Source organism: Gossypium raimondii, chromosome 11, assembly GCF_025698545.1.
Source record: "Gossypium raimondii isolate GPD5lz chromosome 11, ASM2569854v1, whole genome shotgun sequence".
Taxonomy (NCBI): domain Eukaryota; kingdom Viridiplantae; phylum Streptophyta; class Magnoliopsida; order Malvales; family Malvaceae; genus Gossypium; species Gossypium raimondii.
Window position 1 is genome coordinate 12566094 of NC_068575.1, and position 15988 is coordinate 12582081.

The following is a 15988-nucleotide window of genomic DNA, read 5'->3' on the forward strand; positions in this document are numbered from 1 at the left end:
ACACCGGAATAGGGTACGAGGCATTGCCAGAACACATACACTTGTAAATGTATTTAACCGAATTATAAAATTTCATCTAAATTAAAAACTTCAAAATTATTAACATGCTTTTATAATATATCCTCAAAATATTATAATCTTAATAAATATGACCTATGAGACCCGATACATACTCATGCAAGTCAATGTTTCATTTCCATTTCATTCAATTTGCAGTTTCTCATGCTCACAATTTAAATCATATCACTAGCAATTTTCCATTTAATTCACGTACAATTCAGTGCCACTAAGTTTAACACTAATACGTAATTACCATTTAATTCAATGTTTATTGACTATACCATCCATTAACATGTTTATGAAATTCTCAATTCAATAACTTATTCTATTTCATATCTAAACCTTACAACATTAGTTTTTAGTAATTATTTCACATTCATTTCAATTTCCCATTCCATTTTAATAATTTATCCATCATTAATTTCTATTGTCAATTAGTTTTTTTATAATCAATTTACGATTAGAGTCTTTAAATACTCACTTCATACACTAAATCCATAAATATTTTTCAATAACTTGTATTCAATTAAATTCAAATATTATTTCACTATTTCAAATTGTTTCATTTTCACTTCTCATTTTACATCATTTTATATTATCAAAATCTATTTCATAAAATTTATCATTATCGACATTAAATCACACACATACTTTTCATTACAATTATCACTACTAATAAACAATTCAATCTTTTAATATTATCAACTAATTATATATAACTATCATTCTTATTTCTTTATTTCAAATTTCACTTTTCACATATGTCTTGTCATTCGATTTAGTTTTATCAAGAACTTTATTTCATTTGCCCTATTAAGTTGACTCGGACTCGACGGATACACTGATTCCAACCAAACACACCAAGATACAAGAATCGATGAATTAGCGATAAAGATATTCAACACACAAAGTGCTAAATCATAAAGATATCAGTAACGATGATTCGATACACAAAGTGCCGAATCGATAACAAGATATAATAATAATATTCGACACACAAAGTGCCGAAGTCGATAATGATAAGATAAAGATTCGACACATAAAGTGCCGAATCGATAATGATAACGATGAGTCGGCACATAAGTGCCTAATCGATGGCCGGCAAATACCCGTACTCTTCCATATCCTATGGCATGCCAACTATATCCGACTAGCCCGACTAGTTAATAGGGTATTTAATTCACTTTCCAAGATAAATTTCCATCTTAGTTCAAGATCAATTATAATTTCTTATTTCAATCGGTTTCACAGATTGCGATAATTCATTATTTTAGTATTTTCACAGTTCAATGCAAGATACATAACAATATTCAAGATTAGTAATTGATTCGATGTCGGTCTCACATATCAATTTCCACTTTCTCAGTTTCAATTCCAATAAAATCCATATCAATCACCAATTTCAATATTCCGGTTTAATTCAATAATTCAATTCAAACCATTTCAATTTCTATTCAATAATCACATTTCAATGCATAACTTATAAATTTAACGTGACATAATTCAGCCACTACTTGGCCAAAGCCTAAGCATGTAGACCAAATATGTTAGCCAAATACACATATAACATAAGCATTATAAGCATTGATGAGCACAACATTTATTAATGTGCCACATTTACCAACAGATGTTAATTCATAAACCATTCATGACATTACTTCATGCCCAATCATATACCAAATGTACTATTCACACGTACTATGAAACTTTATTTTCACACATGAGCTTAAACCATATCCAATAATGCACAAATATAAGCATCATTTCTATTTTATCGTTTATCAATTATAATCAAGCATATGACCAATTATACACAAATCATTCATACATTTCCCAATTTTCCTCCTCCTCCTCTCCATTCCACATCCTTAATGTGTATAATACACTTAAACAACATCAACTATAATTTCACTATTCACTCACATGTATATTCAAAACTGTTTATCCGAGTCAGAGTCACTAAATTATTCTTATCTGGAGCTACAGAGCTCCAAATTAAGATCTGTAAATTTTTCCCGAAACTAGATTCACATATCTTCTTACCATAAAATTTTCAGAATTTTTGGTTTTAGCAAAATAGTACAGTTTATTCTTTAAAGTTTCCCCTATTTTGCTGTCTGACAGTTCCGACCACTCTTCACTAAAAATTAATTGTCTCACTGTACAGAATTTGGATAATGTTTCCATTTATTTCTTCTGAAAATATACTCATTAAGTATTATAACCATATAAATTATAACTCATAATCATTTTTGTACAATTTTTAATGATTTTCCAAAGTCAGAACAGGGGAACCCGAATTCATTCTGACCTTGTCTCACAAAATCCATTATATCTCATGATTTACAATTCCATTGCTTACACCGTTACTTTTATAAGAAACTAGACTCAATAAGATTTAATTTCATATTTTATTCATCCTCTAATTCAATCTCTAAAATTTTTGGTGATTTTTCAAAGTTAGACTACTGCTGCTGTCCAAAACTGTTTTAGTGCAAAATGTTGATTTCTATTTTGCCCCAAATTTCACAGTTTATACAATTCAGTCCTTTCTCAATTAACCCCTCAATTGATCTAATTCTCTCAATTAATACTTTACCTAGACATTATAAGTTATTTCACAACTATTGAAATTCAGAATTTCCACATATAGCTCTAACTTCAAACTCTTTTACTATTAGGTCCCAAACATTCACTTTCTATTCAATTCTTTCAATAAAATCAGCATATGAACAATTTAAAGCTCTAATTTCATGCTAAATCATCATATACTTCCAGCACATATTCATATCAACTTTCAACTTCTTTCATAAAATCAAAACTAATGAATTCAACAAGTGGGCGGTTGTAAAAGTCATAAAAATACAAAATTTCAAGAAATGATCAAGAATTGAACTTACTTGCAGTAAATATATGAAGAACCAGCTTGAAGAAATCCTTCCATGGTGTTTTAGCTGATGAGAATGCAGAAAAAATGAAGAGAAATCTAGATAATTCCACTTTGGTCCTAACTTTATTAAGTAAATTTTGCAATATACCAATTTTGCCCTTAATTCTCCGATTTTCGCCTTTGCCGTCCAGCCCAAATAGACCTTGGGTCTATTTTCCTTTAAGCCCTCTTCCTTTTATCATTTAAGCTATTTAATTATTTACTATAATTTTGCATTTGTTACAATTTAGTCCTTTTTGTTCAATTAATTATCGGAACTTTAAAATTTCTTGACGAAACTTTAATACTAACTTTTAACACTCCATAAATATTTATAAAAATATTTATGGCTCGGTTTAAAATCTCTGAGGTCTCAATACCTCGTTTTCGATTCTAATTATTTTAATATTTATTTCTAGTGCACTATTCACCATTTCAAAATTTGTCCTAACTTCACATTTAAGTTATACTCACTAAATTAATAATATTTTCTACTCATTTGTCGAATTTAGTGATCTCGAATCACCATTCCGACACCTTTGAAAATTTAGGCCATTACATTTTTTTTCCTCGTCGGATTTGTGGTCCCGAAACCACTGTTCCGACTAGACCCAAAATCAGGCTGTTACATAACCTTAACACGAGTATACTTAGCTCAGATGAGCAATTGGAGTAACTGAGATACCTGCGTATTTGAGCCCCTTTACTAGGGTTCTTTAGGCAAAACAGAATACATGAATTTAGAAATTGAAATTAGACAATGATCTTGATATTCACTTATGAAAATTTGAATTTGAACTTGAACAAGGTATTGAAGAAATGACATTAGCATGTGTGCAATTGTTTCATTCCATGATCGAATATCTTTTGATCTAGTTAAACAAAATGACATGAATCGGCATTGTATGTGATTGTGGCATTATATGTTTTATTTACAAGTTAAGACTCACCTTGTTGATATGTGGTTTGCCATGTCTAACCAACTATGCCAAGCTTAAAAACTTATTGTATTTGATATTAAGATAAGGTAAGTTCTGTTTAATGCATATGAACTTACTAAGCATCGTATATGCTTACCCTATTTGTTTTCCGTTTTCATTGTAGATCATTACCTTGTAGAATACGTCAAGCTAGATCAACTCGAAGATCACACTATCCTTTCGTTGAATCGATAGATATTTAATTGTTTTGAATCCTAGGGTTGTGGCATGTATATAAGTGTTTTGATGTATATAAGTCTTTATGATATGAATATGGTAATGAACTTGGTATATATGTTTTAGACGTGGTTTTGATATATGGTTTGAAATGCATGATTTGACAATGGTTGATACTTAGTTGAAATGACATATTGTGGTTGACATATTTGAAAAATGTATAAGACTTGAAATGACATGAATCAAGATAGTTTGGTATAGGTAAATGCTTGGTATTTGGATACTTTGAATTATATGTATTTCATGGCAATGGAATGATATGTTTAATGGTTGACTAGGTGATAAAAATTGTAAGAAGTTAAATGTGGTTATTTAGAGTTAATTGATATGCACTTGAAGTGTTTTGGTTCAGGTAAAGTTAGTAATTTGTGTGAAAATTGATGAGTTTATTTGGAAAGCATGAAATAGGTGCCAAATGGTTCATTTTTAACAAAAAAAGAGTCCACGTCCTAATGAGAAATCTTCCTCGTCGCAACGTCAACAGATAGTGAGTCACGTCAAGGCATCAAGTGGCCTAAGGTCAGGATGTGACAAACTGTTTTGAGATGTCACGACGTGGAGGAGATGATGTCACGGCATTGGACCTAAAATTTTGAAACTTTACAATTTGGTCCTATTTCATGCTCGGGTCAACAAAAAGGGCTTTCATAAGCTCGATTAAGACTCAATTTTTTTAATCATAAATGAATCTATTTTGCATTTAATTATTTATGCATGTGAGTATTTTACTATAATTTGATTGTAGTTTCTTCGACAACAAATGTAGCATGCTGTAGTTCGAACTCGTCGATTGGGTTGGGTGAGATGTGTTACATTTAGTGGTATCATAGCTATAATTTAGTCAATTCTATGACTGAAATGTAACGCGTATTGAGTTTAAAAATACATGCTACAATAACTTGTGATAGTGTAATACCTTCTGATCCAAATTGACTTTGTTTTCTTATATAGATAAACCGTGTCAACTGAATCAAATCGAGCCATGTAACACCCAGTTTTGGCGAGTCTTGAGATGACGAGTAAACGAGAATAATCTGTGTGGCGGGATCCCATTCGCCCAATCGATGTTTTTGATGGATAACTCGAGCGTATAGTTAATGATAGAGTATAAGGTAAGGATTGTTATTGGAATGTGCGAATATGTATAGAAGAAGGGATTGGTATGTGTATTAAGGATTCTTGGGTAATGAGGGTATTGCCAAAGGTAAGGTACGCCAAGTTGGTCTAGTTACTATGCAAGCTACATTCTAACGAGATGGTTAGGATTGAACGATGGGATAACTAAAGGATACATAAAGATTTTGGATCCTTGTATATGTTTCTCTACAGTTGTAAGCCACTATTAGGGCAGTTTTGAAAGTTAGTTACACGTGTCAAGTCCCACTATGAGAATATGGGTTTTATATATTTATTGATGTGAGCTTTATAAGAAAAGGGGGAGTTATCTTTTTCCTTCTAATTGCAAACACCATTACTAACTTGCTTTGAAGCTAATAGAAGATCTTTCTTGCTAAGTTGAAACTAAGGATCAGAGTTCATGTAAAAGGTTGTTTCATATCCTATATAAGTATTATGGACTTGCATGTTGACTTTTGAAAGAGTAAGTTTATTTTATGTGCGTAAATAGTAATATGAGGAAATAATGTGTTGCGTGGAGGTTATTCGGGTTTCAAATGATGACAAAAGTTATATGAATAAGTTTTAACAGTGTTCCTATATCTTTAAAGTAATGATTGCTGGGTTTTCGTATTGGATGTTTGGGATATAGAGATCAAACTACTGTTGGTGGGTGTCAGGTGAGTCCCTAAGCCGAATATTGTATGTTGTATGTTGTTCATTCTAGATACTTCTATGAAAATTAGTATGACCTGTAATCTAAAACTAAAAAGGATGATATGATGAATATGTTGACATATGAACGTTAGATTAGAGTTGCATGTGTAGTGGTACAAATTTGACTAGTATAGAGTATGTGATAAATTATCTGAAGTGGAAGCATAAATGTATGGGCATGACTTGAATGTATGAGATATTATGAAATAAATTGTGCGTTAATGAAAGGTCTACTAGGTGAGTCTATGTCTGTTCCTTACAGAGTAGTTAAAAGGGGTCCATTGGGACTTTAAACACGTTATCTAAAAGGAAAAGCCCATGGTCGTGGCCATGACACCATATCGTGTAAGACCATAGCTGGGCTATGGCATCATATGGAAAGACCATACTGTGTAAGTCCATAGATGGTGGGCTATGGCATCATATGAAATGAACTAAAGAAAGGTTATTACCTAATGAGGTTCTCTGCGTGGCCCAAGACGATGAAGGGAAAACCTCATGAAATGTGAGTATAGACGAATCCCTATCGTCAATACGCCAGAAAATGAAACCTTTATGACAATCTAGAAAATGAAAGCCTTTATAGAAATCTATGAAATAGAAGCCTTTGTGGTGATCTAAGGAAAGGAAAACCCATATGGCAAATGATGAAAGGAACGCCTTCGTGGTGCACACAAAATAATGGCCCTTTTGGCAACCATCTGAAGGAAACGCCTTTGCGGCAGACCTTAAAAAAATGGTATTCCTGACAAATTTTGAAGAGATAGTATGTGTGGCAAACATTAAAAGGATAGTATGAATGGCGAACTCTGAAGGAATGATAGGTATAACGAACTCTAAAGGAAAAGCTCTTGTGGCATATCATGTTACACTTTTAATAAGATAATCTAATGAGTTTTCATTATGGTGAGCTCCACATGAGTTGTTGGGGCAGATCCTGCATGGTATTAAGATAAGAACAGAAAAACTGGAATGCGCTAGAGCATGTGGCGAATTCAAAGTATGAGTTAATTAAACTTGAAGAATAAATCTGGGTAATGGCTATGTCTAGGAAATTAAAGAAGGTTATATGTCTATAATTATTGTAAGAAAAAGGGTATTCTCTAGAAAGAATTAAATCATATAATTAAAGAATGTATCCTCCATCTATGTACGAAATTATTTATAGATTGCGAAGAAATGATGGCTTAGAGCATATATGTAAGAATAACAATATTTTGTTTGTATGGACCTTTAGAATGGGTATGGCTAAGGAATCACGAAAGTGCAGAGCGAAGAATATGAGTATTGAATTAAAGATGCGAAAAGTAAGGCATGATTTCAAAGTAAAGGGTGACATCTATGATACGAAGAATGACATTCTGAGAAGGTATTCGTTAGAGACAAGTAGAGAAACAAAGAACAACGGGATGGCTAATTGAATTACCAGATGCGAAATACAAGAATGATTCAAGTAAATGGGTGTTTATCTCACTAAGTTCTCATGAACTTACCTCTGTGCTTTATGTTATAGGTAAGTTGGTTTGGGTCTATGTTAGGAGGGACAATGCCAAGGCATCGCCAAAGTAATGGCAAGGTGGCCTATTATACATACAGAGCGATTTTGTAACATAAATGTAGTCGATAGCATTACTTAAGATTTACACTTTAAGATAATGAAATTAAGTTTTGAGGTTCACCTAGAAGTCTTTGTAATAGAAATTCTTGTACGATAATGATAATTGTCCAATGTCTATTCAATTCAAATTTTGGTTGAGAGATTATTTTAAATTAAGTTGTAATAATTTATGAAACTCAGGTATGAGTATCTAAATATAAGTCTGTATTTGTGTTGTAATACTCGAGATTTGGTTCGGTGAATCAGATCGGGTTAAGGGCGTTACAAATCGTGTCTAATAAAGTTGAAAGCAACATTCCTACTTTCGAATAGGGAGTTGCTCATAGTTTGTCCGTTCCGCAAGGGCTATGGAATGAGGCAAGAGACGTCTTCTTCCAAATGATGAACTAGTGGTTCACTCAACACACGAGAGCTACCTCTTCAACTCCACAACCTTAAATGCACCCTCCTCTCCTGATTGTGCCTCATGTGGTACCTCATTGTCCTCAAGGTCATAATCTATTAACTGCTAATTATCCTCCAATTGATAAACTCCACAAATGCGAGGCGGAGGAATTCAGAGGCAAGAAAGATGACAATTCTAAGAGAATCGAGTATTGGTTAGAAAATGCCTTGAGGTCACGACGTGCCCAACTATTTTGAGACATCACAACATGGAGGAGATGACATCACGATGTCAGACCTGAAACTTTGAAACTTTGCAATCTGGTCATATTTCGTGCTCAGGTCAATAAAAAGGCTTTTGTAAGCTTGATTAAGACTCAGTTTTGTTTGTCTAATCATAAATGCATATGTTTGGCATTTAATTATTTATGCATATGAATATTTTACTATAATTTTGTTGGATTTGGTGCCCTAAGTTTAGCATTTTCGTCTAAGTTTAGGATCTTGATTACCGAACATGTAAGGAGAGATTGGTTGCTATGCATTGAATCAACAACTAGAACTAATTTATTAAAGGTATCAAAGAAATCCTTGCGTCGATGATCAAATTCATGAAACAAACAATGATTTTAACTTTAGCTAAAGTTTCTTTTCGTTTCTTTTATTTTATTTTATAATCTCTTTTTACTCTTTTTTTTTAATTTTATTTTTAAAATTTTAATTTTAGACCCTCTTCTTTTCTATTAAAAAAATAAAATTATCAATGATTTCTGTAGATTCCTACTTACTACTATCTACTAATTTATATTTTGCAAATTTTTTATTTTTATAGGTGTCTTGACAGTCTAACAATGGCAGGTTTTGTTTTTTCAATTGCTTCGTGCACCGAATTACAATTTAGAAGTATAGGTAAGGAGTAACATTCCGCGTTGCAGTAATCACAATAAACCAAACATATGTATAGTGGTGGGCTGTTAAATTAGGCATGAATGAATGGCTCGTTATATTGAACCAAAAGTGATATTAGAGGTTTTAATTTAGGGAAAAAAATAATTTAGATGTCAATCGTAATAAATAAATTAAATATCAAAATTGAATATCAATTTATAAGTTAAAAGAAGATAAACCTTCGAAAGATTAAACATTGCGTGATTTTTAAAAAGAATTACTAGCTTTTGAAGTTGTAATTAACAATTTTTTAATCCATATTATGATGTCTGTAGCTCTCGCTTTTGATGTTAGTCCACTGAATATTGGCGTACATTGAACAAAGTTCCTCGATGTTTATGTACATTAATGCAGGTGTATATAAATTTCAATTGTTTAATAATTTTACATCAGATTTCATCACATACGTACAGGTGACCAAGGACTTACCAAATAAAAATAAAAATGGCAGTGGTATAGGGTTAGGCAAAGATCACACAATCCATTCACTGATACAACATCACCTACGATAACATCCCAATACCTCCTATCCCAACTCAATTTATCCAATTGGTATGCACATGCAGTTTATAAGGTATAAACAAGCTTACGGCTAATTTGCCTTTTTCTTTCCCAACTTACTTTCAGCACCAAACTGGCACTTGGTTGGTAGCGTCACATTGCACTGGCTTCTTCTCATGTCCAGTATGGACAGTGCCTAAGCAGCAGCAGTATAAGTTCATTTTTCTTTCTGTCAATGACGACCATGCATTTTCTGGTAGTAGAAAAATCAAAACAGGAACCTAGTCCAAGATCCCAAGAATGGAAAAACGGCAATCAACAACCTCAGCAGCAACGGTGTGTCTCTGACTCTGTCTCTCCCTACCCTGCTAAATTTATCCTCCTTTCGTTGCTTCGGTGCTCCATTTCCCTTCCGACTTGTTGCCCTTTTTTGGGTCTCTACTTGATCATCCAGTTGATCCCATCCGCCATACTTTGGGACTCTCTGACCACCCTTTCCTTGTAAACCACCATCCGTATTCAACCATGAGCTGTAACTTTCCTTCTCTCCACCAGTCTTATTCGGTTCTTGTTTTCCCTTGTTCGTTCTTGTGTTATTAGCAGCAGCTCTTGTAAATTGTTTCTTCTTGGTCTTGCGTCTGGGTGCAGATTTCCAACTCTCACTTGTCCTTCCAGAAACTTTATCGAACACAAGTGAAAGTGCTGACTGCCCTAGTGGTACTGCTAACGCCATGATAAAAGCATTTGGGCCAGTTCCAAGCAACAACGATATGGCAATGGCTGGTAGCATCCAGCCAAAAGCTCTAAATATCTGTAGGTAACAATCTTAAGGTAAGTATCTTAATATAGTCATCTGAAAGAAGTAAACCCGAAATCCACATCATATCATATCATGAAGAAAATGTGATATGTAAACAAACAGAACAAGCTACTTTACAATGAATTCAATAATATGCCTGTTACAACTAATTTCAAGATTTTAACTACTTCAAATACATTAGAAATTAAGGGATTTCTCATTATAGTTTCCATTGTTCTTTGTAAATGTGCCTCAAATACATTTTTTTCCCTAAGGAACAAAAACAGCAGAGATTCTTTTTTATGCTTATAGCTTAACTGATTATAATAAACAGCCCTAAAATTCACTTCTAGATGACCACTGTTTGTAATATGATACTAGCAATGATGCAAAGAAAGGACTTTGTGTCGCATAAACTCACAGAAAACACCATTTAAAAGACAGTAAGCTTTTTCTTCATATCACCTACATCCATTGCATGTATGCGGTCAGAGAATCGTGCTGCCCTCAAGGCGTTGTCCTCAAGCTCTAAAGAGAGCCTAAATGCATGTTGAAGTAGTTGAAGAATGGGTTCCATGCCCATGAATCCTCTATGTGCTAGAGGTCATGGGTTCGAATCATGCCATGTGCTCACTTTTCAAAGAATATAATCTCATTCTTCAACGACTTCAAGAGGTGTCATAAGCTCTCCTTAGAGCCAGGGACAAAACCTTGCAAGTGCATCGCTCTTCAGCACAACAGTACCCAAAGATAACAATACCTTACCACCATGATACTCTTACCATATGCCACATAAATAAACACTGATACACAATGCAAGAATATCCTCATATCCTCAAAAGAAAAATCCTTAGCAACTGAGAAAAACCCTATCCTGGCAGCCCCATTGTAAGATAACTTCTAATTATTGTAGAATCATCAGATGCATCAAATTGAATGTATGGCAAAGCAACTGCACCATCTTCTAACCAAGAATCATGCTTTCCTCAAAGCTAAACCCTCATTTCTCTCTAAATCAAATGTTTCCGAAATTCAAATCATTCCCCCAACAACAAAATATTGACGCGATAAATTTATTTTTACTAGTAGTAATGTTAATCTTCAACCAAAATTCAAACAATTTTATAAGCAACCCAGAAAAGCTTGATTAGAAAAAATAAATACCTTTTGATTACCTTGAAAACCCAGAACTCATTATCCTCGTCGAATTCCCAGACATCATCGTAATCATCATAACCAGACCACCAGTTCCTCTGCTTCGCGGCGCTGGTGAACTCGAACTCATCGTCATCATCGTCGGGATTTGGAGGATCGAGTCTGAACCGTCCATTTCTGCGGTGAAAGCAAGTGGAATTGCAGCGTAGGATGTTGTTAGTAATTACTAAGGATTTGTTGAGTCTGAGAGGAGGTGATGAAGTGAGAGGTGGAGTTGGAAGCTCAAGGAAGAGGCGAAGCTGAGTTCCCATCGGTTTGGATAAATTCATTTATTTATTTATTTTTATAGGTTATTAATTATTGGTCAAATTCTGATATTAGTCCCTGTACAATGTGTATATTGTAGATTTAATCCATGTACCTTAATTTGATCAATTTTAATCCTATATATATATATTTTTAAATTGGTTAATTTTAGTTAACGTACTTTACAAATTTTAAAGTTTCAATCTTAGTCTCAATGTAGTAGTTAAACCTATTTGGTTAAGTTCTAATATTAGTCTTATACTATTACTCGTGTAAAGTTTATATTTAGTCCATGTTCTCCAACTAGATCATTCTTAATTCCTATACTTTGGAATTTTCAAATTTTAGTATTAATGCAAACAATAATCATTAAATCCTTAGTTGGCCTTTTTGTGGGTAATATGTAAAAATAAGAAGTTGATATAACATTACACATGTGATAATATGTTTGTCACATAATATTTTAGAAATAGCGATACTTAATGAATTTAATAGTTACTATTTGATCGGGACTAAAATTTTAAATTTTAAAAATATATGTACTAAAAATGAAGAAATTAAAGTATTGTGACTAAATCTACAATTTATACATAATATAAGTACTAAAAATAGAATTTAACATTAATTATTATTGCCTATGAGATTTTTATCTACAATCTATATATAATAATATATATGATTATATATATATAAGCATAATTTGTTTGAAGTGACAAAATTATGTTTTAGGATGCGTTGGGTTAGCCAAATCTTGTATTATGACTCATAATAGCACATTCCAAAATAAGATTACATTATGGATGCGTTTGTCGAAGGTTTGATTAGGTTCTGTAATAGGATTACGAGAATGTAAAATTATAGGTGAAATGTGAGATTACTTAAAAGCATATTTTACTCAATTATCTTCTTATAGAATTTGGTTTTAAATAACTTTAGTTCCTTTAATATTTTTTAGTCTCAATTTCCATAAAATTATGATAAATTTTTACAATTCTTACTTTTTATTACAATTTACATGTTAATAAGAAAATATATTGTATTGAAATGATTTATAAATCATAATTATAATAATTCATGAAAAGTGATTGAACACCAACCATAATGATAGTTATAATCATAATTAATATATTAATAAATAAATTATTAAAGAAAATATAATGATTATAATTGTAATGTATGATATCTCTTGACTTACTATTATTTTTTTGTTTTAAATTAGCCTTAAATTTTATTTAAGAAAATCAAAATTGATTAAAATAATAAAAACAAAGGGTAAATTGGTTCAAAATTTAAGATTACGCTGTAATCTAATATTATTAATGAATAAGTCGTAATTAGATTAATTTCTATATTATGGGATGGTCATAATGTGAAATTACGGAATGACCAAAATGTTGAAATCTAAACACTGTAATCCCATTTCGAAATGTAACATTATGGGCAACAAACCAAACACCCCCTATTTGAATTCTAAACATTTCGGCCATTACGTAATTTTACATTTTCAAATAGTGTCAGGATGTCATAATAAGGTGTAATTTCATTCTAGCCCATTCTTTAGGTTATCCTAGATTACGGGAGTAATCTTATATTTTGGACTAATTTGCACGTTGTTTTATTATTATTATTATAATTAATTTAGACTTTTCCTCAAATAAAATTTAAGATTAATTAAAATTAAAAATATCTCTAAACAGTGAAACAACATATTTCATACTTTAAAATTAAAATTATTATATTTACTCTAATAATTTATTTATAAGTATATTAATTATGATTATAATTATAATTATAATTATTGTTGGTAATGCAATTATTTTTCATGAATTGTTATAATTGTGATTTATAAATTTGTTTCAACATTATATATTTACTTGTTAATAATTGTATTAATTTTCCATAATTTTATGAAAATTAAGACTAAAAAATATTAAAAGAGTGTTGGAAAGCTCTTGTGGGTTTTTTTTTCTGAGTTATTGGGTAAACCACAAAAATGATCATTTAACTATTGCATTCGTTCTATTTTCGTCACTGAACTATTAATTTTTTCAATTTAGTCACTAAAATTTTCGAAATCAAATATTTTGGCCACTCTCTTGTTAGTTGACATTAGATAATTGACGAGAAGCTGATGTGGGTTTTCTATCGGTGTAATAACAAATTTTGCCCTCCAATGTACACATTCTATCAATTTGAACCTAAATATAAAATATTCAACAATTTTTTTAAAAAAATGTTTTTTTTAATTCTTATTTGACCTTAGTCGTCACATGCCAAAATTGAGAAGAAGGAAAAAGGGTTGAAATAATTATTCTTAGCAAAAAAGGCATTGCTAAGAGCACAAAGAAATTGATGCCTAAGTTGGTGGACATTTCTCAAACACAAAATGAGAAAATAGAAAACATAAAAAACACAAGAAGATAATTACGTAGTTTGGTTTCCCTACATCTACAGAGCCTAGCTTAGTGAGAAATATGCACCATCTTCAATAATTACAAAGTGAACCTACTCAATCACACATACTATGATTGTTTCCCTCACCCTTGCACTTTGAAGATACAATACTCTCACCACTGTGAACACCCCTTGTGATCACGACAAGTAAAACCACACCAACAGGTTTTGCTTTAAAAACAACACTCCTACAAAAGTATTCTCTCAAGAACAAATTAAGTGTCTAATAATCAATCCATTTTCCTATGCAAGTTTCTCAAATATATAGACATAATTTAGAGACTTTCTTACAATAGAAGATCCAATACAATCCCAATAAAACAGTAACTCCATCAATAGTAATAAAATATAATAGTAACATACATGATAAATATGAACTCTTTGTAGCTCAACATTAGAACCACGATCCAATTTAAAGTCTATAATTTAAGGGATTCCTTTGAGGAATTTTGTTCCAAACCAATTACCAATATATGTATTCCTTAGCAACATGATATTCCATAATAGGTTCGATATTCACCAAGTAATAAGCATAGCCCAAATATAAGGTTTAATAAATTGCCACCACCTAAATATGGAAACTACCACCACATAGATTTGGTAGGCAAGGAAGTGGGCACTTCCTCTAACACTAAATTGTCAGTTTCATGTTTTTCAACAATTATTTCAACAATTATTATAAGTGGTGATTTTGTGTCAGAAGAAAAAGTTATTATTCATTTTGTATTATTTTGTAAACAATTCATAACACTAATTTTTTTACTATTTATTTTATTTAACTAAAAAGCAAATTTAGAGGAACTTAGACTCTAATTTATGAGATAAATATATGAGAACATAATAACATGTATAAAAAGCCCAAACAAGTGAAAGAAAAACACTACATCTGTTCTTTATCAGCAATATTCCATCCACCATCATCCAAATAATAGGACAACCCAACAAATCTTTTAGCTTAAACAGTTCGTAAAAGCAACATAATGCTTCAAGGGGTGAGAAAAGGGTTAAAAATGATTTTAAAAAAATATTTTTATGAAATTTTTAGAATTAGAACTAAATTGAAATTTTTTTTAAATGTTGAGAGATAAATTTATTGATTATTTTAGAATTTGAACTAAAATGACAAATTTGTAGCCATTAGAGAGCTAAATTTGATATTAAACCTATAAAAAAAGTCCACATTAGCTTTTTGTCTCTCATCTAACAAAATCTAACAAGAGAGTGACCAAAATATTTGATTTTGAAAAGTTTAGTGACTAAATCGAAGAAATTAATAGTTGAGTGAACAAAATAGAATGAAGTCAATAGTTTAATGATCATTTATGTAATTTACCCAAAAATTCTATAACAAGGAAAATTTAGTAAAATGTCCTAAAATGTCCTTCCAGGTAATCTTATATTCCGTCAACCAAACACTCGAATACCACATTCCAACCAAATGAACCAAATAAAGCAATGTAATATATCATTTGTAATATTACATTTCTGTAATTCTATTACAAAAGGTAATATTACATTACTTGAACCAAATACCCCCTTAGTGTTCATTATATTACTAAATTGACATAAATTTTTTAAATAAAACCATAATAATATATTGATTTCTTAATTTTATCATAATGTTGAATAAATGATTTTTATAGCAATTTATTAGTAGTACTTAATTAGTGGCTTTGTGATAGCCCCACACCCGACCCAATCGTTAAGTCCGAACGCGAGACGCCACATTCCTTGCCAAAGTAACTCGGAATAAATTTATCCATAATTAATAGATTTTATGATAT

The 15988-nt window shown here is 31.4% G+C and overlaps 1 protein-coding gene across 1 annotated transcript; it reads right to left on the reverse strand.

Annotated features, from left to right (window-relative positions):
* Window positions 1-9304: 9304 nt before the first annotated feature.
* LOC105804591 (uncharacterized) lies at window positions 9305-11755 on the reverse strand. The gene is made up of 2 exons (XM_012637263.2): window positions 11465-11755; window positions 9305-10301 (listed from the first exon to the last, which is right to left on the reverse strand). The coding sequence occupies exons 1-2, from the start codon at window positions 11753-11755 to the stop codon at window positions 9759-9761; spliced, it is 834 nt and encodes a 277-aa protein (XP_012492717.1). The 3' UTR covers window positions 9305-9758.
* Window positions 11756-15988: the final 4233 nt, after the last annotated feature.